The sequence below is a fragment of the Cherax quadricarinatus genome, chromosome 4 (genome assembly GCF_038502225.1).
Source record: "Cherax quadricarinatus isolate ZL_2023a chromosome 4, ASM3850222v1, whole genome shotgun sequence".
NCBI classification, from domain to species: Eukaryota; Metazoa; Arthropoda; class Malacostraca; order Decapoda; family Parastacidae; genus Cherax; species Cherax quadricarinatus.
Window position 1 is genome coordinate 15700220 of NC_091295.1, and position 25976 is coordinate 15726195.

Here is a 25976-nt window from a genome sequence, read left to right on the forward strand (position 1 = left end):
GGTATCCTTTCCCCTACCTAGGAACTAGCGTGCCTGTGGGAGAAATCCCAAAGGCCAAAAAGAGGAAGGGCAAAAGGGAGGGGTGGGGAGGAGGAGGAGGAAAGGAAAAAGGGGAGGATGGGATAGGGGGGTAATTAGGTTCGGTCTGAGGAAGAAGACCGACAGGTCTAATTCCTCAGACCAAGAGCCTCTTCACCATGCCAAGGAGCCACCCTTGAAGAGGCCAGTCAATCTAAGCTGGACTGAAACAGTGTCATAAGATCCAGTTTCCTATGTGTGGGTTCTCTGCGTACTCCTCCGGTCATGGTATTGTGCCTTTTTATTCTTAAGAGAGTTCTTTATAATGTAGATATTTAAGCGTATTAGTGGGTAAAAGTAATAGTACTTCAGTTTTTATTTTTTTACTGAAATGATTACCTGATTATTACTGAAATTATTGCCTAAGAAATTATCAGAAACAGGAAAATAAAACTATCCACTAAAATTATAATAACATAGTACATCAGTTTTACTCTCTATAATGGTTACCTTTTGCACACAAAAGGGAAATAATTTACACAAATTTTAAAAAGAATACATTTTAATAATTGTATAACTGTTGGTCTTACTGATTCAGTCAATGATGGTAGACCTCTGAGTGAGAAATCCAGGAAAATAGGAGGGATAAGCAAACTAGGGTACTCCATGGAAAGGGAAAATGAAGATTACTTAGGGGATTATATATTTATATTAGAGATACAAAAGTCAACAAATAATAATTTCTGCAAAGTATGTCATAGGGAAGAGATACAAAAGTCAACAAATAATAATTTCTGCAAAGTATGTCATAGGGTAATCTAGATACTTTGTTGTCAGTGTTATACTCCTAAAGGGAAGTTTTTTGGGAAAAATTTTTGTCATCTAATATATAAAAATATACACACACAAAAAAAAAATACTTCCATTTCCCTAGAAGAACCTCTTTTATTCACACATCCTCACTCTTAAAAAAAAAAAAAAAACTTTATTGATACAGTAAAGAACTAATTATGAATTTGTAATGCCAATAAGTATTCCTCTACAACAAGTAAACTTGGCTGATAAAATTCTTAACTTGCAAGACTCATCACGTGAACTACATAATAAATTTCCCATACGTTGAAGAGTGTCCTTGCATTTGGTTCATAAAAGAACTGGGTGATGTTATGGCTGTATTTGAAGAATGAACTGTGAATGGTTGAGTTTGTAAAAAAGTAGGTCGAAGATCTGGCTGACTACCGTGATGACCAGGTATGTTATGGTGTGAGGAATGCTGAGTCGTCTGAAGGGCCTTTAAACCAGCACTTGCTGCATGAAGTTTACTTGGTACCATGGCTAGTCTGTTTACCGAGCCAGGAACATTCCCGAGGATAAAAGAAAAAAAGGATTTATGTACTACTACAGGTACTAAAAAAGATAAGAAGCTATTAACTATATTTTGTCCTAAAATCCATTGTATTCATGGTGTAAAATATTTAATTTTTCAAGCAAAGTTAATAAGGCATGTAATTAAATACATATGGTATACGTACATATATTATGGGCAGTTACTGAATTACCTGACTTTAAAAATATCATTATATTTATTTTAAATCTTTATATTAGCTTCCAATCTATTTAAGTAATGATCATATATGTAATGTAATACTGTAAAACAAAATCTGTGATACTGTGGGAAAACAAAATTTATATTCATAGCAGTTTTTTAATCTAAGCTATAATAAAAACAATATTTTGCATACCTTGTGGGTGAAGGCTTCCCAGAAGAAGAGGGAGTCGAGCTTTTGAAGTAGCCAACACCTTAAAATGAATATTGCTGATTTTAGTAAATAAGCTCATATTATACAGAGAATTCAGAGCAAAGAAATTAAAAGGCAGTGTGGGTAACCAAGAGCCTAATTTAGAGGGTTAAGGGATCATTGGCTGTATGACCCTTGTAGGTTTAGCGCACCTTTTTTATAATAATAATAAGGGATCGTTGAGCAGGTTCAGGTATGTAGCGAGGATGGAGCAGAATAGGATGACGAAGAGAATGTGTAAAACTAGGGGTTGAAGGTAGAGATTATCCCAGGAACAACTGGAGGGAGGAGATGAAGGTGGCTTTCAATTTGATGGGGTTGAGCATCCAGCAGGTTTTTGTAAGCATATTAGAGAGTATGTAGGAAAGAGGGAAATTATTTCCCAGTAAAAGTAGGCCTTAGACAAGGATGTGTGATGTCACCGTGGTTGTTTAATATATTTATAGATGGGGTTGTAAGAGAAGTAAATGCGAGGGTCTTGGCAAGAGGCGTGGAGTTAAAAGATAAAGAATCACACACAAAGTGGGAGTTGTCACAGCTGCTCTTTGCTGATGACACTGTGCTCTTGGGAGATTCTGAAGAGAAGTTGCAGAGATTGGTGGATGAATTTGGTAGGGTGTGCAAAAGAAGAAAATTAAAGGTGAATACAGGAAAGAGTAAGGTTATGAGGATAACAAAAAGATTAGGTGATGAAAGATTGGATATCAGATTGGAGGGAGAGAGTATGGAGGAGGTGAATGTATTCAGATATTTGGGAGTGGACGTGTCAGCGGATGGGTCTATGAAAGATGAGGTGAATCATAGAATTGATGAGGGGAAAAGAGTGAGTGGTGCACTTAGGAGTCTGTGGAGACAAAGAACTTTGTCCTTGGAGGCAAAGAGGGGAATGTATGAGAGTATAGTTTTACCAACGCTCTTATATGGGTGTGAAGCATGGGTGATGAATGTTGCAGCGAGGAGAAGGCTGGAGGCAGTGGAGATGTCATGTCTGAGGGCAATGTGTGGTGTGAATATAATGCAGAGAATTCGTAGTTTGGAAGTTAGGAGGAGGTGCGGGATTACCAAAACTGTTGTCCAGAGGGCTGAGGAAGGGTTGTTGAGGTGGTTCGGACATGTAGAGAGAATGGAGCGAAACAGAATGACTTCAAGAGTGTATCAGTCTGTAGTGGAAGGAAGGCGGGGTAGGGGTCGGCCTAGGAAAGGTTGGAGAGAGGGGGTAAAGGAGGTTTTGTGTGCGAGGGGCTTGGACTTCCAGCAGGCATGCGTGAGCGTGTTTGATAGGAGTGAATGGAGACAAATAGCTTTTAATACTTGACGTGCTGTTGGAGTGTGAGCAAAGTAACATTTATGAAGGGGTTCAGGGAAACCGGCAGGCCGGACTCGAGTCCTGGAGATGGGAAGTGCAGTGCCTGCACTCTGAAGGAGGGGTGTTAATGTTGCAGTTTAAAAACTGTAGTGTAAAGCACCCTTCTGGCAAGACAGTGATGGAGTGAATGATGGTGAAAGTTTTTCTTTTTCGGGCCACCCTGCCTTGGTGGGAATCGGCCAGTGTGATAAAATAATAATAATTAGACAGTGAATGGATATGTGGATTATAATGGACATGCTACTGAAGTTTGAGCATGGTAACATTTATAACAAGATTCAAGAAAAAACTAGTTAGAAAGACTGGAGTTCTGGAGGTGGAAAGGGCCTTACAGCGTTTCCCTTTACGGCATTCCGCTAATACGGTCATTTCAAATTATGACCAAAACTCGCTATACGGCTCCCCCCACCTGACTTTCTAATACGGTCACCGCGCCCCACCCTGTTTGTTTACATTCTCTGTGAGATCCGTAAGCACTAAGTCTCTCCATTATGTCTGGAAACTCCAAAATTTTAAGTGTTTTTAAAAGTTATTTCATATTTTATATATACTCTGATAATTATACTCATGTATGCTTGTGCTAAATAAACTTACACACTGTGCTGGCATGCAGGTACACATTAAAATCAGTAAGAGTGTCTTATATCTCGAGACGTCATATTAGTAATGATAATAATAATCACAGAGTCATATTTAAATGTCGTATATTACAATAATATACACATTTTCATTAATCCATCTATGATATTTTTTCAAAATTATATGATAAACACAATGCACAACATATAAAGATGATAAATACACCCCACAGTAGAATAAATAAACAAATATGAGATGTGGTAGCGAGACGACTTGCACAAATGACGCCATATTAGAAATAATAATAATAATAATAATAATCACAGAGTCATTAAATTTATTTATTTATTTACTTATTTAATATCTTTGCAAACAGTACATTGAGATTGTGTATATACAATAGTGGGATGCAATGCAAAGAGAGCCTCTATTATGCCTTGGCATTATGGGCCAACTTAACATTATTGGCTTACAGTCTACTTAACACTAAGAAATAGTATATCATAGTTGTACAGTAGGAAAGTAATTATTTCATAGTTGTACAGTAGAATATTAATTATAAATGAATCGAAATTTGTATAATACAAAGATATACGTATTTATATTCCAAAATGCTTTTGTGAAAAACAATGATTTAATTATATTCCTGTCAACAATGGATAAAAGGTTCAATGTGATTGTTTCAGTTATGATGTGGGAGTACATAGGTGAGTAAATAGTGGGTTTGCTATATCAACACCGGCAACCCGCAGAACAGGAGCCGGGTCAGGAGAATATTTACCACTCAAGTTTTCGTACTTTTTTCCAGACTGCACTCATAGAGGAAGCAGAGGTGATGGTGGAGACATAATCTCACCAGCAAGTGCGTTTAACGTCACAGATGACACGGCGAGCGATCGCACGCTTCTGCTTAAAATCAAGAAGTCTCTCCGTGGTTCTATTGTACCGGTACCTGCCCCATGCAGCGCATTTCAAACGTACTGCACGAGCACAAGCAGGAGACCACCAAGGCACGCATTTCTGAGAATGCCTGCCCGAAGTTTGGGGTATACAATTAGAAGCTGCAGTTAAAACGGAGGACGAGAAGAGGTGTAAAAGCTCATCGATGGAGGACGAAGAAGGAACCTCTCTAAAAACAGTTAGGTGTGAGTAAAGGTTCCCATTTGCCTGATCAAATTGCCAGCATGGGATGCAAAGAGGTGGTGAATATGAAGGGGAAGTAAGAATGATTTGGAAATGATCGCTGTCATGTAAGTCCGGGAGAACAGACCAAGTGAAGTCTAGTGCGGCGGAGGAAGAGCAGACTGAGAGATCAATGCAAGGGAGAGTGCGAGTCCGAGGATCAAAATGGGTGAGAGTACCTGTATTTAAAACATGGAGGGGGTGGGTGGGAAGAAAAGCCTCTATCTGAATGCCACTGGAATCACAGTGAGACCCCCCCCAGAGGAAGTGGTGGGCATTAAAATCGCCAAGTAACAGAATCGGTGGCGGTAATGACGAAACAAGAAAGGCAATATCTGGAATGGATAATGCCCGAGAAGGAGAGAGATATAAAGAACAGAGCATATACCACCTATACAAGTGGATACGGGCTGCTGTGTAATGCAGCGAGGTACGAACAAATAGCTGATGGTACGGAATATCAGTGCGCAGAAGAAGGGCACTTTCATTAAAGGTCCCATCAGGAAAAGGATCTGAAGAATACAATAAATTATAGCCTGAGATGGGAGAGATAACAGCAGAGTGTAATTTTGGTTCCTGTAAGCAAACACCAACAGGGGAAAACTGGGAGTGTAACATCTGAAGCTCACCCCGATTACCCCTGAGGCCTCGTATATTCCACTGTAAATAGGCCATGATTGGCAATGATAAAGATACCTGAAATCCGCAGGTAAGGGTTCCTACGGACTAGAGGGGTTAGAAAAGTCCACATGCGGAGGCAGTGGAAAACGTTCAAGCAGCGAAGGAACGGTGCGCTGTGAAGAAAGGAGTTGCGCAGATGGAGCAGAGGAGAGAGAAGGAACGGAGGGCAGATCAGTGTCCATTGATGGTTTGGTCTCTGCAATATGTTCAGAGATTGCTTCAAGTGTTTCGGAATTCAGAGACGTCGTATGGGAGACAATATTGGAAATGGTAGGGGGAGGATGAGTAAAGATTGGAACTGTATTGGACTGTACCAAGGTAGTGGGGGGCGAAAGGGTGGAGGGAACTGGAGAAGTGTGGAAGGGGACAGAAGAGGCAGAAACCTGGGAGGTGGCAGAAGAGGAAGAAACTTGGGAGGGAACAGGGGAAGTAGGTATAGTACGAGGAGGAGGGTGAACCTCTACACTTGTAACAGAGCCAGTGAGAGGGGAAGAACCCGGTACAGAGACAGGGAAGGTAAAATGAGGAGGTGGAAGAAGGGAAAGAGGGGTTAAAGGACCTCTTTTTGACTTCTGAGAAGTAGAGGGACGATTGGGAGGAGGTGTCGCACGAGATCTCGTCGATACTGAGGCTTGTGAGGGAGAACATGAAGAAGCGAGAACAGACTGAGGCGTTGAAGTAGGGACGTCTGAGCCTAGGACAGCAAAAGAATTAGATACAGGAGTGACTATGGGAGAGGTAACCACAGAGGAGGCTGCAGAAGATGAGACCCCAGAAGTGGGGGGACGTTTTGAAACACGGGAATAAGAAAGACGAGGTAGTCTCCCTTGGAGGCGGAGATGAGAAACTGCCATGGCATAAGGGAGACCTTCTGCCTCTTTGAAGTAACGGATTTCCCGCTTATTTAAGTAGACTTGGCAACGGCGAGAGTACGAAGGGTGAACCTCATGACAATTAAGGCAAGAGGGAGGTCGATTGCAAGATATATTTGAAAGGTCATTGGCACCACAGACTGGGCATTCGGCTATAGATCTGCAATATTTTGCTGGATGGCCAAATCGCCAGCAATTTCTACACTGTTGCGGTGTAGGGATCGCCTTTCGAATTTGTAACCGATGTCCTGCTACATAAACTGAGGATGGGAGTTCACGGCTGTCAAAAGTTAAACGAGCCACATTGCTAGGGTATCGTCTCCGCCCGCGGGCAGGAAGAACATAAGTGTCTACTTTGAGGATTGAGAGATCTTGGAGTTCCAGCTGTTCAAGAATGTCATTGCCACATGTCTGGAAATTTTGTTGAACTATGGTATGGGGCAGAATGACGGTACCACTACAAGAATTGAGGGAATGATGTTTTTCAATAGTGACAGGAACAGTATTTATATGGGAAAGAAGAGAAAGATCATGAGCTTGGGTAGCATTCTGTACAGTGATAATGCGCGTACCGCTCTTAAGAGCATGAAAAGAAATATCTTTACCAACATGGCGTAGGAGTGCCTTGCCAATACTGTGGTCGGAAAGATAGGCGGTAGAGGAAGTCGGTCGTAAAGTGAAGAATTTAGTCCATTGTGCAGTCTGAAACTGAGCGTGGAAAGGGAGTGCAGGACGTGTCGATCTTTTCTGAGAAGAACGAGAAGGTGGAGAAGTATCAGCAGGTAATTGTCGTTGGCATTTAGGCGTGGGACCAGAGTTGGTCTGATGTGGAACGGGCCGGCGATTCGAAAATTGCCGCACCGTAGAGGGAGAGGCCGGAAGCATAGTCAAAGGAGAGCGGAGGTTAGATAAATCAAAGGAGTCAGTCGAGACCTCAGTACCTGAAGCGGGTGAGGAAACGGCACCGGCAAGAGGTACAGAGGTATGAGGAGTGTCCGAAGAGTGGTCCAAAGACGAGGCGGGGTCAGAACGGGGTGCGGTATCAAGAAGGGGCCCGGGGGTAGCAGGTTCATGGATTGGGTTCTCCATGGTTAGGTTACTTCTTTCTTTTTTGTTTTTAAGAAAAGAAAGAAAGAAAGAAGAAGAAAGAAAGAAGAATAGAAAATAAAAATATAAAAAATAATAAAAAAAGGGGGGACCGGGGAGGGATAGTTCCTAGGAGGAATGAAAGGGTCAGAAATCTCCCTCCGCGCCCAAGAGGACCTCAGCACCGCAAGTAGCGTAGATGCAGCATGGAACCCGTGCCATACCCTACCCATCATGCCAGTAAACCAGCAATCCAGGATAGCAACCTCACATCTGCCAAGCTACCTCGGTGGACGAGAGGGCAGCCGGATATCCGCCACAAAGCATACCTCCTTCGGCCATCACCCCCGGAATCCGAAAGGTGGCTTCCAGAGATACACCCGTCGCCCGAAAGACACCGAAAGCCACTCTCCGGGATATCGGAGAGGGATCGGGACATCCCCAGGCGATCCAAGAACCTCAACGGAATGGGATGGACCCCGGTACCCTTTCCCCTACCTAGGAACTAGCGTGCCTGTGGGAAAAATCCCAAAGGCCAAAAAGAGGAAGGGCAAAGGGAGGGATGGGGAGGGGGAGGAGGAAAGGGAAAAGGGGAGGATGGGATAGGGAAGGGGGGGATTGGGGGGTAATTAGGTTCGGTCTGAGGAAGGAGACCGACAGGTCTAATTCCTCAGACCAAGAGCCTCTTCACCACGCCAAGGAGCCCCCTTTGAAGAGGGAAGGTTACTTTAGTAATGTCTTGTGGTAGTTTGCCCAGATTAGTTATGAGAAAGGTTGGGTAGTGGTTTGTAGTGTTGTCCATGATTATGCTTGATTTTGAAGGGGATATGGTGTTTGTCCAGATGTGGTCTATTAAGGAGATGCTTGTCTCGGAGATTCTTGTAGGCTTAGATATTGCTGGTAGCAACAGGCAGTTACTCATTGTGTTTGTGAATTCAGTTACTTGTGGGTCCTGGTCGTGTAGTATGTTTATGTTGAAATCACCTGTTAGTAGTAGGTGGTCTTTATTCATGTGTGCATCAGTAATCATGTTTCCTAGTTTTTCACTAAAGTGATAAATGTTTGACTGTGGTACTCTGTAGATGTTCATAACTGTGAGGGGGTTTTTGCAGGTCTTTTGATTTAAATTTGGCTATGATATATTCTCCATGTTCATCCCTTGTGCAAGATTTATTGATACATTCGAGTTGATTTGGATAGTATATGGCTGTTCCTCCCCTTGCTGGTCTGTTCTACAGTTGTGTATGGCCATGTAGCCAGGAATGGTATAGAAATCTGTAATATCAGGCTTAAGCCAGGTTTCTGTGAGTGTGATGATTGATATATTGGAATGAAGGGAACTGAGTAATGCTGTGAGGTCATCATAATGTTTGCTCAAGGATCTGACATTGTAGTTAAAGATGGTTATGTTATTGTTTGCACTGAGTAATGTCTTTGCTTGGTCTGCTGTGTAGTAATTACAGTTACTGGTTGATTCGTGTAATTCATTTTGTAAAAAGTTTACATCAGGATCTATGCCTGTAATCATAGGATGAGAGTAATTTTAAAAACTAGATTTTCTGAGTAAAATTATATAAGATTTATATTGAATCTACAACTAGACTTATGACTAAGACACCGTGATTAATCTAAAACTTATGTAAAAATTTGAAAGAAAAAGGGATTATTACAGAATTGATAATTCAGTTATACACTGAAGTATCTAATAGCACCTTAATTATTTTAACAAGTGAGTTTATGAACTGCAGTGGATATTTACAGTTAAAATAAAGGAGCTAATGGATATAATAGTAAAAGAATTAAATTAAAAGCAAAATCAGTAGCACCTGAGGTAGTCTATAGCACCTGGAGTATTTTAATGGCAAAATAGTGAACTTATTACACTTTAGCACCTGAGAATAGCACTTTGATTATTTTAACAATTGTGAATATATGCACTAAGGTAGTTTTTTTTTTTTTTTTTTTCAACAAGTCGGCCGTCTCCCACCGAGGCAGGGTGATCCAAAAAAGAAAGAAAATCCCCCCCCAAAAAAATACTTTCATCATCATTCAACACTTTCACCACACTCACACATTATCACTGCTTTTGCAGAGGTGCTCAGAATACAACAGTTTAGAAGCATATACGTATAAAGATACACAACATACCCCTCCAAACTGCCAATATCCCAAACCCCTCCTTTAACCCTTTCAGGGTCCAAGGCCCAAATCTGGAGTCACGCACCAGTGTCCAAGAATTTTCAAAAAAAAAAATTTGTTATTTTTTCTTATGAAACCGTAGAGAATCTTTTTGTGAAGGTAATAAAACAAAAAGTACGAAATTTGGTGGAAAATTGACGAAATTATGCTCTCGCGAATTTTGATGTGTCTGCGATATTTACGAATCGGCGATTTTGCCGACTTTGACTCCCATTTTAGGCCAATTACATTATTCCAATCAACCAAATTCTTAGCTATTTCACTAGTATTACTTCTATTCTATCGATTGAGCACAAGAAATCGCCAAGTCAACTGTTTCAACTACAAAATAAAGTGATCGGAAATTATTAATTTGGCCAATTTAACACAAAGTTCAAAATATTCCAATTTCAAAATAGGGTCCAGAATGAACAATGTAGGCATTCCTGGCACTAAACTAACATTTCCTCTGTTCATTAGTTATGTTTTGAGGCTTTACAAATAAATTCCATTTTGATTTTTTATTCACATAATGAATTTTTATTCACACCAAAAAATAGAAGATTTACTGTTATGCAATACTGTAATAATTGTATAAATATCATCACCATATTTGTGAATGTATATTAGACCCACCAGCTGACGTGTATTAGATGTGTGAGGTCGTTTGTTTACTCTTGAATATTGGCAAAAATTTAACATTTCTGCTACTTTGAGCTCAGTTTCAAGCCATTTCCAGTGCTAAAACCAATCAAAATCATCTCTATTTCTGTAATATGTCTTCCATTCTATCAAATGAGACCAAGAAATCGCAAATACAACTATAAAATACATACGAAAAAACACTGCAAAGTTGCTGTTTTAATCGAAAAATCATGATTTCATTTTTTTTCTCTCATTATACACAGTGTGCTGCAGGATCTGTTTTATGTGGTGCACACATACCACATAGATGTATTCTCTCATATCTAGGCCCAAATGTACCACTCACAGTTTATCAGAGTGAGCTGAGCTCATGGCGTAGATCTACGGTTTGGACCCTGAACGTAAAGCCGTAGATCTACGGGACGGACCCTGAAAGGGTTAAAGTGCAGGCATTGTACTTCCCATTTCCAGGACTCAAGTCCGACTATATGAAAATAACATAGTTATATAAAGCTAAAATAAGGGAGAATATATATAAGGGACTAAATTAAGTAAAGGTAAACAAAGTTCAATGGACAGATAATCACTATGATATAATATAATGGCAAAATAGTGAACTTATTACACTTTAGTACCTGAGAATGGCACCTTGATTATTTTAACAAATGTGAATATATGAACTAAGGTAGTTATATAAAGCTAAAATAAAGGAGAAAATATATAAGGGACTAAATTAAGTAATGGTGAACAAAGTTCAATGGACAGATAGTCACTATGATATAATATTGATTTGGGAGTAAGATCTGATTTGTAATGTATAATAAGTTGAGCAATTAATTGCACTATAAAAAGTAGAGAAATATGAGGTAGCTGGTACTAGCTAGCAAAAGATAGTTTTGGGACTCACACAATAATGTAATAGGAATATACACTAATTGCTCACACAATATAAAGGGGATTAAAATAGTAGTGGTAAGCTGAATTAAATGGACAGGTAGCAACCATGAATAACATTAAATTGGAGTAAGATTTGTCTTGCAACACAAAATTATGAGCAATAAAAGCAATTAAAAAGTAAAAAGTATTTGAGGTAGCTGGTATTAGCTAGTAAAAGAAAAATAATAATGCACAATAATGTAATAGTAAATAATAATAATGCACAATAATATAATAGTAAATAATAATAATGCACAATAATATAATAGTAACATACACTATATGCACCACACGTATATATGTATTAAGGACACTTATCTAATCTGTTACAGAAATGTCAGCTTTTCTAAGGAAGGTAGAGAAATTATGTTCATTTGAGATGATGTACTGTTGTCCTGTTGATGTTTTTCTAATTAGTATTTTCCCATCTCGAGTGAAACACTGATGTATTTTGTTTTCCAGTTTAAGTTTTCTCAACATGAACAGAAGGTTTTGACGTTTTCTCGTTAGACACTTGTTGATGTACACTCCATTTTTCACTGTAATTGCTGATTTAATTAAGTCCTTTCTTTTATCATATGAATGAAGTCTGATCATGATACTGTGTCTACTACCTTGTTTTCCTAACAAACGTGTTTCTTTGATTTCATTGTTTTGCACGATAACTTGTACATGGTCCTGTATTATCCTGATAGCAGTTTCTTTGCACTGTTCTTGGGTTATGTCACTAGGAATGTGTGGACTGTTTATCATAACTGCATCAGACAACTTATCTTGTTCAGTTTTGTCATCTTGGAAATCAAGGTATTCATTCAGTCGAGTGCGCATGTTCTGATTCCAGTCCTTGATTGCTTCTTCAACCTTCATATTTAGAGTTGTTATTTGCTCAGTGTGACTGGCTATTGCTGTTTTCAGAGTATTTCTGTGTCAGCACTTCCTGAGGTAATCTTCTCTTCAAGGTTTCGGATCTTGTTCTCAAGGTTGGTTATCTTGAATTCTCATCGTGCAAGTGTTGCTTTAATATCTTTGATTTTGTTTTCTAAAGCAACGATGTAGTCCCTGATATTGTCAGGAATAATCATACCTGAGTTATCATGGGTGAATCCTTTGAAGGGAGTGGAGTTGGAGGGGGAGTCAGCCATGTTTGTTGTTGTTGTTCTCTGGGTTGTAGTGGTGAGGGGGGTTGATGATACACCGGCGTCCTGCTGGGTAGACAAGTCGAGTTCTAGGGTCCTTGGTGTTATTCTTTTCTTACTGTTGTTGTTTCATCTGTGATATCCTTTCATAGTATCACTAGAGTAGATACTGTGTAGCTATGGAGGAGAAGGCTTGATTTCCCTGAGCTTGGGTTAAGTGATTGTCTGGCAGTGGAGGCAGTGTTCGGGTTAGCAAGGCTGTCTTCCTTAGATCTTCTATTTTGTCAAGATTTGGGTTACATTCTTAGTATTCTTGGGTCATTTTGTGCTCTATGTGGGTTCATGTAGTTGTACCTTCAATTAGGCCATCACAAGCTTTGATGAGCGATGGTTTCTTGAAGAATAAGAGTTGCTAGGATGCCGGTGCTGCCGGCGAGTGGTGCGGGAACAACGGGCTAGTATATTACGTCAATATACACATTTTCATTAATCCATCCATGATAATTATTCAAAATTATATAATAAACATGATACATAACATATAAAGATGATAAATACACCCCGAAATAGAATAAATAAACATAAATATAAGATGTCGTAGCCAGATAACTTGTACAAGTGGCGGCAAGAATAACATTTTCTCTAGTCTAACATAAGAGAAAATGTCTTACTGGGGGGAATTGTTGAAAATTATTCCTTTCGTATGTATGTAAGTTCATTCAGGTATACACAAATACAGTTACATAGATATCATACATAACAGCATGTGTGTAGAGAACCTAGGATAACCCAAAAAAGCCAGAGTGACTTATTTCCATTGCCTTCACTCAGAGCGTCATTTCTTCTAAAAATGGTGTTACATGAGAATTGGAGTGTTCTTCTTTATTTATTCTACCGTATCAATGTAGAGACAACCTGTACACAATGTAACTTGTACACAAACCAGACGTGTACACTTTGTTTGTTTACAAAACTTACGTTCGCCTGGTTTGTTTATATAACTCTGCACTTGTCCTCCCTCATGTACTCATATTCTCTCTCTCTCTCTCTCTCATTTATTCATTTTATCTCGTTTACTCACCCTTGACTGTAGGCACCCAAGACTGTAGGCATACTATCAAAGATAAGGTACTACATTCCACAATCAGCTCTCCTGGCACTGTACCATTCACTCATATACCCTTATCTTACATATGGAATTTGTGCATGGGGATCAACAACATCCAATCACCTAAAACCCCTAATAACCCAGCAAAAGGCAGCAGTAAGAATGATGATAAATTCCCACTCCCGCCAGCATACTCCACCAATTTTCAAAAGTCTGAATCTGCTTACCATTAAGAACATCCATACTTATTCATGTGCCTACTACATACACAGAACAATACATGCAAATATAAACCCTCCACTCAAACTTTTCCTCACCAACCTAAACAGGACACATGACCACAACACAAGACAGATCTCTTTTTGATATACCTCGTGTCCATATCACACTGTAAAAACTCTATGCGCATAAAGGGCCCCAAAATATGGAATTCATTACCATAAGATATTAAAGTAACCCAGTCTGAAAATCAATTTAAGACTATTCTCAAAAGCCACTTAATCACCCTAGACTAAATGCTAAATACTCAGTACACATTTACTCACCTATGTACTCCCACATCATAACTGAAACAATCACATTGAACCTTTTATTCATTGTTGACAGGAATATAATTGAATCATTGTTTTTCACAAAACATTTTAGAATACAAATATTTTTTTTTTTTTTCAACAAGTTGGCAGTCTCCCACCAAGGCAGGGTGACCCAAAAAAGAAATAAAATCCCCAAAAAGAAAATGCTTTCATCATCATTCAACACTCACCACACACACATTATCACTGTTTTTGCAGAGGTGCTCAGAATACAACAGTTTAGAAGCATATACGTATAAAAATACACAACATATCCCTCCAAACTGCCAATATCCCAAACCCCTCCTTTAAAGTGCAGGCATTGTACTTCCCATTTCCAGGACTCAAGTCCGACTATATGAAAATAACCGGTTTCCCTGAATCCCTTCACTAAATATTACCCTGCTCACACTCCAACAGATCGTCAGGTCCCAAGTATCATTCGTCTCCATTCATTGTATTATGCAAATTTTGATTCATTTATAATTAATATTCTACTGTACAACTATGAAATAATTACTTTCCTACTGTACAACTATGATATACTACTCCTTAGTATTAAGTAGAATGTAAGCCAATAATGTTAAGTTGGCCCATAATGCCAAGGCATAATAGAGGCTCTCTTTGTATTGCAACCCACTATTGTATATACACAATCTAAATGTACTGTTTGCATAGACATTAAATAAATTAAGACTACAAATATTTTAAGGTAGGTAATGAGTAAACTGTATATGCATTTTATCGCTCTGGGATGCTTGAATGTAATAGAATATTGTGTAGGTGGGGTGGCCTGGTATGGTAGCCCGGCTGACTACCATACATACCACACTTGATTTCTTACAATAAATACTACTTGTCTCACCCTAGATTAAGCCTACAAATATTTTAAGGTAAGTAATGAGTGCACTATGTGTGTATTGTACTTTTTTATTGTTTTTTTTGATGCCTAGTTCTATTGCTAACTTAATATATTTTAGTGTAAACTTGTTATCTAGTATTTGTATGCATTTATAAGTGGAAAAAAAGGGTGTTCCACTTTACGGCGATTTCTGCTTTACAGCGGTAGCCTGGAACCTAACCTGCTGTATAAGTGGGGCCCTGCTGTATCCACATTCTGAAGAAAAAATGATGATACAGTCAGAGGATAATCCAAAGTGTGATGTTATCACACTTTTGGAAAGACAGAGATTGAATAAATGATGGTGAATGTCTTTAATTTTTTAGACCCTACCTTGGTGGGAGGTAGCCACTGAAGCCAAAAAAAAAAAAAAAAAAAAAAAAAAAAAAAAAAAAAAAAAAAAAAAAAAGTAAAAATTCACATTAATGGACCTCGGCAACTTCAGACAAAATTCCGTAATTCCACATTTTTCTGTACGATAGCATCTGGTTGTCTTCTGAAGTATCAAGCCAAGTCCACTATCTCTGATGTTTGTCCAGTATGGGTCAAAGCAGCCACATCCAGGATCTGTCTGTTTTTCATCGTTTCCTAAGCCACAGGCCACCTGCACCAGTTTATTGTTTGTGGTCACTTGCACATATGCTCGTTATTCAGTCTCTAATTTTTTCATGGAATTATAACATTTTGTGTGACTTTATTAACAATGCTTCTAAAGCACGAGGTTCTTAGTCCTCTAGATCTCAGCCATCTACATTATTTTTACTAGTAACACTTCAGTTTTTCTGACTGACTAAAAATTTTTGAGTCAATATTATTAATTACAGCAGTTTACACTTCATCTCTCCACTATGAAAAGATGAGTAAAATTACTGTAAATTATGTCGAGTATAGCAAGTCCTCACTTAATGGGAGTCCCGTAGCTCGATCGCTAGCTAGTATAAAATGGGTACCTGGGTGTTTGTCAACTGGTGTGGGTCACATCCTGGAACAAAACTGACCTAATTTGCCTGAAATGCTCAGCATAACAAGCAGCTTTCTATATAGTAGTATGTCATTGATGTCAGCTAGGCCTGTATATTTTGTACATGTACTTGTATAAATAAAGACATTATATTATTACAGCCTCTCCTCACTTAGTGACGTACTTATTTACTGACACCTCGGACTTACGGCGGGCTCTCTCTACATATATGATCATATATAGTACACCACTGTATAAACATCTAAATATATACCAGAAATATTATAAAGGGTGCAAAGGTGACATCAAAACAATATCAGAGATGGTTGACACAAACCCACTACCATGATAGTATGCTCCTTAGCAACGAATTCATTTACCGACGTGGTCTTAAGAACTGGACTCCATCGTTAAGTGAGGAGAGGCTGTATTATTATTGACAGGTTCTCGGAAACTGCGACATTAAGCAAAACGACCTACAATGAAACCAATTTTATCATACCTCTGTGAAACTTCTGGTTTAGTTTCTATCATACTATTTTTTTTATGGCCATAAACATCAGGGGTGCACAGTGCACCTTTAGCACTCTTTGCAACAGTTTTAAATCAAGGAATAAATATTTGGAAAGCAAAAATTGTAAAGAGCACCTATCACCATGCAGTTCAAAAACAATCCGAAATATTGCGGGCTCGTTGAGCACTTTCGTACTGCATCATTTATTGTCATGCATTTGTATGATTATTGTGTACTTTACAAACTTTTATTTTACAATTATTTGTATTCATTGTATTCATTCAATTTTTTTGTTCTCATCAATGCTATAATAAAACAATGTTGAATGAAATGATGCTATTCAAGGGCCTGCTGTACGTACTATAAAATTACAGTACAACACTATATTGTATTACTATAGGTTATAATACCTGTATTAGTCCTCTGCATCAGCAGACCAAGTCCACTACTTCAGAAGATAACTGGATGATCATAAAATATTACCTTTATAGTCTGGGAGTTTCAGACAATTGGCACAGAATACATCCCCTCCACCCATTAGTCTGTTATTGAAAGGTTCTACTGTAAATAATAATAACAATAATAATAATAATAATAATAATAATAATAATAATAATAATAATAATAATAATATTAATAATAATGCATGAAATAATACTAACATTAAATGACATTAATAGATGCTTTTTTTTAATAGCATAAAGCATGAAGGATGTGTTGCATTAGTTTAGTTTGACCTTTGCCAAAGCAAGTTAAAACTTTCACAAATACATTCCAATTAACACTATAAAGTAACTCTATTGGCATTTTCAATGTAACTGGAATGAGGCAAGACATACCATGTCGGACAGGTGTTCCAACGTGTAAATCATTTTCCGAGTGCCGCTGATGAGGATTTTGGTGTCCAATTACGTGATAAGGTTGAGGTGGCGAAGAATGCCGACTAGATGGTGTTCTGGGAACTTGAACTGTACCATATGGTATGGTATGGCCTGAGGTATTAGCAGGTACATTAGTAGGACTACAGCTATGACCACTCATTACAGATCCATGACTTGTTTTAACCAAGGTAAGACGTCCAGGACTAATTCTGGTTCCTCCAGGGGACACTTTGGTTCCAGTTGCCTGTATTCCCTGGAACGCAGGAGGGAGAGATACATGATTATATACACCTGGAAAATCCTAGAGGGACTAGTACCGAACTTGCACACGAAAATCACTCACTACGAAAGCAAAAGACTTGGCAGACGATGCACCATCCCCCCAATGAAAAGCAGGGGTGTCACTAGCACGTTAAGAGACCATACAATAAGTGTCAGGGGCCCGAGACTGTTCAACTGCCTCCCAGCACACATAAGGGGGATTACCAACAGACCCCTGGCAGTCTTCAAGCTGGCACTGGACAAGCACCTAAAGTCAGTTCCTGATCAGCCGGGCTGTGGCTCGTACGTTGGTTTGCGTGCAGCCAGCAGCAACAGCCTTGTTGATCACTGGCTGATCCACCAGGAGGCCTGGTCACAGACCGGGCCGCGGGGGCGTTGACCCCCGAAACTCTCTCCAGGTAAACTCCAGGTATAAGAGAAAGGGTACAAAGTTATTTTTAGTTGTACAGACCATCAAGTTATAGTGAATAGAATCATAAATATGAAAAGTTTGCTTGAAAGAGCACCAATCACTGTTATCACCTCAAGTTTCAGATTTTTTTTTCTGCAGAGGCAATTCAGATACAAGAGCAGACACACAATAATTCATGAAGTACTGATGATTACTTAATTATTCCAAATTAAAAATTAAAAAAAGAAATTACAATGAGAATGAAACTAGTGCAATATGGGTGAGGAAGCTGCTGAAAATAAATTTGAAGCCAGCAGAGGCTGGTTTTGTCTCCTGACTTCCTTCAATAAATACTACTCACCTCTCACTCCACAAAGGCCAAAAAATATTTTAAGGTACGTAATGAGTGTACAGTGGACCCCGAACCAATGGTGGCATCAGCTAACACCAAAATCAGCTAAAGGTGCTTTTTGGCATCAAAATATTGGCTCGACCAACAGTAAAAAACTCAGCTAAGGGCTTTCGCCCCCTAACTTGTCTGCATGCCTGAGCAGGCCCAGCCACTCCGTGTATAGCCAGTGTGCCATTGTTTACAAGTAGTTGCGGTCGATTCCACTCGTACGTGTGATATATTTTGTATTATTCCATTGTTTTTAGTGCTTGTAACTGCTAAATAAGCCACCATGGGCCCCAAGAAACCTTCTAGTGCCAACCCTGTGGTAAAAACGGTGAGAAATACTATCAAAATACTATCATACCACGGTCAGCTGCTGCTGCTGCACCACTGTCAGCTGCTGCTGCACCACCGTCAGCTGCTGCTGCACCACCGTCAGCTGCTGTTGTACCACGGTCAGCTGCTGCTACACCACCATCAGCTGCTGCTGCACCACGGTCAGCTGCTGCTGTACCATGGTCAGCTGCTGCTGCACCACCGTCAGCTGTACTACTCGAAGAGGTGGAGAGAGTGTTATTGGTGTGGCTTAATGAGAAACAATTACCGAGAAACAATTAATCCCAGAGGGTTAGCCACCCAGGATAATCCAAGAAAATCTGTGCATCATCGAGGACTGTCTAACTTATTTCCACTGGGGTCCTTAATCTTGTCCCCCAGGATGCGACCCACACCAGTCGACTAACACCCAGGCGAACATGAAAATATGCCTGGAAGTAGTGCTCATATCGGTGAATTTAAGGCCAGCAAAGGTGGGTTTGGGAGATTTAAGAATCGTAGTGGCATACACAGTGTGATAAGGCATGGTGAAGCTGAAAAATTCCAACCCCAACAAGTGTTCAGTTGTGATGAAACAGGCCTGTTCTGGAAGAAAATGCCAAACAGGACCCACATTACTCAGGAGGAAAAGGCACTCCCAGGACACAAGCCTATGAAAGACAGGCTGACTTTCTTGTTTTGTTGTAATGCTAGTGGGGATTGCAAAGTGAAGCCTTTACTGGTGTATCACTCTGAAAATCCCAGTGTGTTCAAGAAAAACAATGAATCACTCATCAATACTCTTCAATAAAGGTAAGTGTCATTATATGTAATTATTGTGCATATTTTATTGTTTTCTGTGTAGGGAAATGTGTATTTCGTATAATTTTTTTTTTTTTTTTTAAACTTTTGGCTGTCTGGAACGGATTAATTGGATTTCCATTATTTCTTATGGGGAAAATTAATTTCGCTAATGGTTAATTCGGTTAAAGGCTAGCTCTCTGGAATGGATTAAAGGCGTTAGCCGAGGGTCCACTGTACTGTATAAACATTTTACTTTTTTATTGTTTTATGCCTAGTTTTATTGCTAACTTAATACATGATAGTGTAAACATGTTATCAGGCATTTATGTGCATTTAAAAGTGAAAAAAGGGTGACTTGCTTTATGGCAGTAGCCTGGAACCTAACCCACCATGTAAAAGAGGTCCTCCTATATCTGAAGGCAAGAATATTGTGTACATAGATCATTCTAAGTGAAAAAGCTAAAATAGCAATGTCAAAATGAAGGAGCAGGAAAACAAAATAGCAAAATTATTGGGAGTAAAAATATAGTGGAGACAGTGCATGTGAAAGAAGGTTGAGTGGAAGCTGGATAGGCAAGTTACAAAAAAATATTTGACACATATGATCATAAAAAACCATAAAGCTCAGGATATGTTTTAAAACAATATTTTTGAAACCGGAGGCAGAAGGGAACATTCAGAAGTGTTTGGTAGTGTGTTTAGTGTGTTTCAGATTTTAGAGCTAATGTGCTTATGAACACAAATTTATTTCAACATGATACATTCTTTATACAGAAATGGGTGACACTTTCGAGTATGTTGTAAGCTCAATGTCATGCAAAGCATTTCAGGCAAGCCTCTACTCTTCAAAAAAAAAAAAAAAAAAAAAAAGTGGCTTTCACACTTTTAAAAAATAGGTAAAAATCTATGACATGGTACTGACAAGTAATGGTTGAAGACATATAAGCAAACACTGACCTTGCTAATGCTCAGCTTACCTCACATGTACCTTTCCCTATATAAACCTGTTCTTGTGCCCCATGTATATTTAAAGTAAACTAAGTCTCAGGACTGAAATGTATTCATAATGAAATGCCCTTTGCCATTTCCACTGTTCCTGATAACCAGGGGTACGCCAAGGTATTGGTATGGGTGGGTAATGGCAAATTTTCATGGTATCAGTATTGGTCTAAAATTTAGTATCAGTGTCAGCTAATTTTGAAGGTATCAGTATCCTCCCATCACTACTGACATCACTACCAAACTTCTTCACAAGGCCATCCTCACTGTTATCATATTTTCCAGTTAACACTAGAAGGGAGGGGGGAAAAAGAGGTTTTGTGAGCAAGAGGCTTGGACACGCAGCAGGTATGTGTGAGCATATTGGACATGAGTGAATGGAGACGAATGGTTTTTGGGGCCTGGCGAGCTGTTGGAGCGTGAGCAGGGTAATATTTTGCGAAGGGATTCAGGGAAACCGGTTAGCTGGGCTTGAGTCCTGGAGGTGGGAAGTACAATGCCTGTACTTTAGCTCTTTCAGGGCTTCCGACGTACTAGTACGTCTTACGCGCCAGGGTTATTGACGTACTAGTACGCATAAATTCTAGGACCTTCAAATCAAGCGGGTAAAGGCAAGGCCAACATGTGATAGAATGGGTCTATGTGATAAGTGTGTGCAGTAAGAAAAAAATCTATGCACCCGCATTGCATTGTGGGAGTGGTAATTGTGTGCCTTTGTCACCAAGCCAAGCATAAGGAATACCTCACTCTCCCGCAGTGTGGGTGGTGGGGAAAGGCACTATGTGGGAGGGGGGGAGGCAGTGGGCATGGTAGGGAAGGGAGCGTGGGTTTGTGTAAACAACATGGCTGGCTGGCTAGTCAGGTGGCTGGCTGGCTGGTCAAGTGGCTGGCTGGCTGTCTGTCTGTCTCTCTCTCTCACAGGTACCTGGAGTTTACCTGGAGAGGGTTTCGGGGGTCAATGCCCCTGTGGCCCAGTCTGAGACCAGGCCTCATGGTGGATCTGGGTCTGATCAACCAGGCTGTTACTGCTGGCCGCACCCAAGCTGACGTAAAAACCACAGCTCGGTCGGTCAGGTACTGACTTTAGGTGCCTGTCCAGTGCCTTCTTGAAGACAGCCAGGGGTCTACTGGTAATCCCTCTTAAGTATGCTGGGAGGCAACTGAACAGTCTTGGGCCCCAGACACTTATTGTGTTGTCTCTCAGTGTACTCGTGGCACCCTTGCTTTTCATAGGGGAAATGTTGCATCTCCTGCTGAGTCTTTTGCTTTTATATGGAGTGATTTTTGTGTGCAGGTTTGGTACCAATCCCTCCATGACCTTCCAAGTGTATATTATCACGTATCTCGCCTGCATTCGAGGGAATACAGATCAAGGACCTTCAACTGTTCCCAGTAGTTTAGGTGCCTTATCGCACTTATGTGTGCTGTGGAAGTTCTTTGTACACTCTTCAGGTCTGCAATGTTGCCAGCCTTGAAGGGGGCTGTTAGTGTACAGCAGTATTCCAGCCTAGAGAGCACAAGCGATTTGATGAGAATCATGGACTTGGCGTCCCTAGTTTTGAAGGTTCTCATTATCCATCCTATCACTTTCTTAGCGGATGAGGTAGATACACTGTTGTGGTCTTTGAAGGCAAGATCTTCTGACATTATCACTCCCAGGTCCTTCACATTACTTTTCAGCTCAATTGTATGGCTAGAATTTGTGGTATACCCTGACACATTTTTAATTTCTTCAAGTTTTCCATATCTGAGTAGTTGAAATTTCTCCTCATTGAACTTCATATTGTTCTCAGTGGCCCATTTGAAAATTTGGTCGATGTCCGATTGGAGTCTAGCGGTGTCTTCGATGGAGGTCACTGCCATGGTGATCCAGGTGTCATCCGCAAAGGAAGACACGGGGCTATGGCTTACATCTCTATGTTTGTCAGAAATGAGGATGAGGAACAGAATGAGAGCGAGTACTGTACCTTGTGGAACAGAGCGTTTTACCATGGCTGCCTGCAACTTTACAGGTGATGGACGAGATCCCATGTCACTGTGCCGCTGTGTTCTTTCATGTTTTTTCACGGTCTCTCTTGCGTACTAGAACTTTGAACTGTGCCAGTGAACTTATATGCTTCCAGCGCTTGGAACTAATCTTGCAGAAAATAATATCTAAGAGTCAAAAAAGGAGAATCAGTGTACAATAATGCAGCATAACCATACTCTCAGAGGGGAACTTAAGGCCTAGCATGCCAGTGAAAATAATATTAGAACTTTTTTGTCAGAGGAAAGACAGTCTACCTGATGATAATGTGTTATACATAGTGTTATAGTGTGTACCACAGTGGTACCCTAGTATATGGGTAATAAATGATAAGGTGAAATTTAAAACTGAAGTGTTAGGCCCAAAGAGACAGGTTCATGTTGTAAACAGTTGCCAGCAGTCACCAGAACCCTCCAAAGAAGGTCTGCTAGTGTACCTGACTTATAATTAGCGATACCAGGGAGTAAAACATTCCTGTTGAAATATGAAGAGGTGCAAAATCTCGAGGAAATACAAAAAGTGTACAGTTTTGTAGAAATATGATAAACTATGTACAGTTGTTAGTACTTATTGTGATGGAGTGATGTATACAGTGACATATACAGTGTGTGGTAAACCTGTAGTTAGCAGCAGTCGCTATATACACAACAAAAATCATTATTCCTCCAGTAATCTCCACATACTGAAGCCATCGGCGTCCAAACACGCAAGTTATACTTTCTGTGTCAAACTGAACACATATTACTCTGTTTAATTTTTTCCAGTAGTCTTTTCATGAGCTAGTCCAAAATCACCCAGTGAGCCTAATCTGGATCTGCCCAGATTCATCCAACGACCAGATTCAAACGGATTCATTGATAACAATGTATCCTCTGACTGGTTTCACTAACTGACGGGGCTTTACGCATCCTATCGAACACTCAAACAGTAACTACAACAAATAGTTACAATACAGATAGGCAGATCTACTGTTAAGGTGCTTATTAGGAAAAAGATATACTGTGATCCACTAACTGGATTCTTCAAGTTTTGCTGGATTCAGGAGGATTCAAACAAATTTCGCTGGATTCGGGCGGATTCAAACAGTTTCATTGGAAATAAACCCAAATCGGAAGAACTGCTACAAAAAATTCAATACATCGGGGAATTATAGACTAGCTAGCTAGGAGAGTTGTCTAGTATTGCTAAGATGACCACCACCATGAAGATGTGTGTAGTCTGCAGAAAGGGTAAGGGATGAAGACAGGCCTTGATTGCTTGCCATCTGTGTGGTCAGTGGTCCCATGGTATATGCAGGGATTTTAAACTAGTGACCACACTTGACATAAACTCAGAGAGATGTTTTTAGATCTACCCAAATGAGATACACCTGTATGAGGAAATGACATCTATATCAAAAGACAGAACACCAATAATATACAGTGGACCCTCGACCAACGATGGCATCGTATAACATTAAATCCGACTAGCGATACATTTTAACGCAAAAATTTTGCCTTGACTAGCGCTAAAAAACTCGACCAACGCTGAGCGCGCCTCACTTGTCCCGTGGGTGCCAGTGTTTACAAGCCAGCCACTGCGGTCGCATTCAAACATACAATCGGAACATTTCATATTATCACAACGTTTTTAGTGATTGCACCTGCAAAATAAGTCACCATGGGCCCCAAGAAAGCTTCTACTGCCAACCCTGTGATAAAAAGGGTGAGAATTAGTATGGAAATTAAAAAAAATTCTGAAGGGTTTGGGGCTAACCTTGAGATGCCTATGCCAGTTGTGGAATCCATTGTGCCTACTTCAAAGATTAAGGAAATGTGTGCAATGTGGTTTAAAGTGCAAACCTTTTTTGATGAAAATCACCCTCACACAGCTAGTGCAAGCCATGCTGGTGACTATTACACTGACAATGTTGTGAAACACTTCAGGAATGTCATAAAGGAATTGGAGGTACAGGCCTCTATGGACAGATATGTTGTGTGACAAGAGGTCCAGTGACTCTCAAGCTGGTCCTAGTGGCATTAAAAGAAGGGAAGTAACCCCGGAAAAGGACTTGACACCTCAAGTCCTAATGGAAGGGGATTCCCCTTCTAAACACTAACACCATCCACACTCTCCCCTCCTCCCATCCCATCAATCATCACCAGATCTTCAATAAAGGTAAGTGTCATGTAATTGTACATGTCTTCTTCAGTTTGTGTGTATTAAAATTAATATTTCATGTGGCAAAATTTTTTTTTTCAATACTTGGGGTGTCAGGAACAGATTAATTTGATTTCCATTATTTCTTATGGGGAAAATTAACTCGACTAACGATAATTTCGATTAACGATGAGCTCTCAGGAACGGATTTATATCGTAGGTCGAGGGTCCACTGTACATCCTTCTTGAAAGACATGTCAGCATGGTATGACAGCTGGGAAAAAAGATGGGTAGTAGGAACGGGGCTGATTGAACAGTGCTCCTGAGGGTGCTAGTGTTGTCCTGGAGGAAAGTGCTCCAGAGGGTCCTAGTTATGTCTTAGAAGATAACACTCGTGAGAGTACTAGTGTTGCCCTGGAGGACACTGAAGACAACTTTATTCAGTCCACAGAGGTTCAAAATAGAGATACTGCTGCAGATGGATCAAAATGGGACGATGCCTCAGGGAATAGTGTCGACACACTACCAGCAAAACCTGGTGGAAGCACTGATGTCCATACAGGGGTAAAAGATATTGAGGAAACAAGTAAAATAATTGCACACATAAATACAATTATACAAAGTGTAAATTACCTAGGATAACCCAAAAAATCCAGACTGGTAAATAATAAGTACAGTGGACCCCCGAGTTTCGTGATTAATCCGTTCAAGAGAGTCTGCCGAATGTCGAAATTGCCGAATGGCGAAACCATTTTCCCCATAAGAAATAATGGAAATAAAATTAATCTGTTCCAGACACCCAAAAATATTAAATTAAAATATTTTTTTTTCAAATTAAATAAATGTTTACATACTGAAAACAATAAGAAATCAAGTACATACATATATAAAATAATAATATTACACTTACCTTTACTGAAGACTTCTGGGTGGATGGAAGACGGGAGAAGGGGATAGGAGGATGGTGTACACTATTGTTTGGAAGGAGAATCTCCTTCCCTTAGGACTTCAGTTACCAAATCCTTATCTGGGGTTACTGCCCTTCTTTTTTTTTAAAGACACTGAGAACAACTTGAGAGTCACTGGACCCCTGTCGCACAAAATATCTGTCCAGAGAGCTCTGTTTCTGGAGTTTCTTTAAGATTTGTCTGAAGTGGGACACAACACTGTCATTGCACATGTTGCCAATACGGCCTGCAACAGCTTTGTTA

At 39.8% G+C, this 25976-nt stretch overlaps 1 protein-coding gene across 5 annotated transcripts in view; it reads right to left on the reverse strand.

Moving 5' to 3' along the window:
• Positions 1–410: 410 nt before the first annotated feature.
• LOC128684185 (probable E3 SUMO-protein ligase RNF212) overlaps positions 411–25976 on the reverse strand; it is a 122127-nt gene continuing 96561 nt past the window's right edge. For 2 of the 5 annotated variants that reach the window (XM_070094745.1, XM_070094752.1), the window contains 3 exons: positions 17374–17668; positions 1761–1818; positions 411–1358 (listed from right to left, as the gene is read on the reverse strand). In XM_070094745.1, the coding sequence (XP_069950846.1) occupies positions 1115–1358; positions 1761–1818; positions 17374–17668 (597 nt within the window). In that variant the 3' untranslated portion in view covers positions 411–1114. The remainder of the gene's footprint in view (positions 1359–1760; positions 1819–17373; positions 17669–25976) is intronic. The other 3 variants (XM_070094741.1, XM_070094734.1, XM_070094759.1) reach the window with 3 other exon arrangements.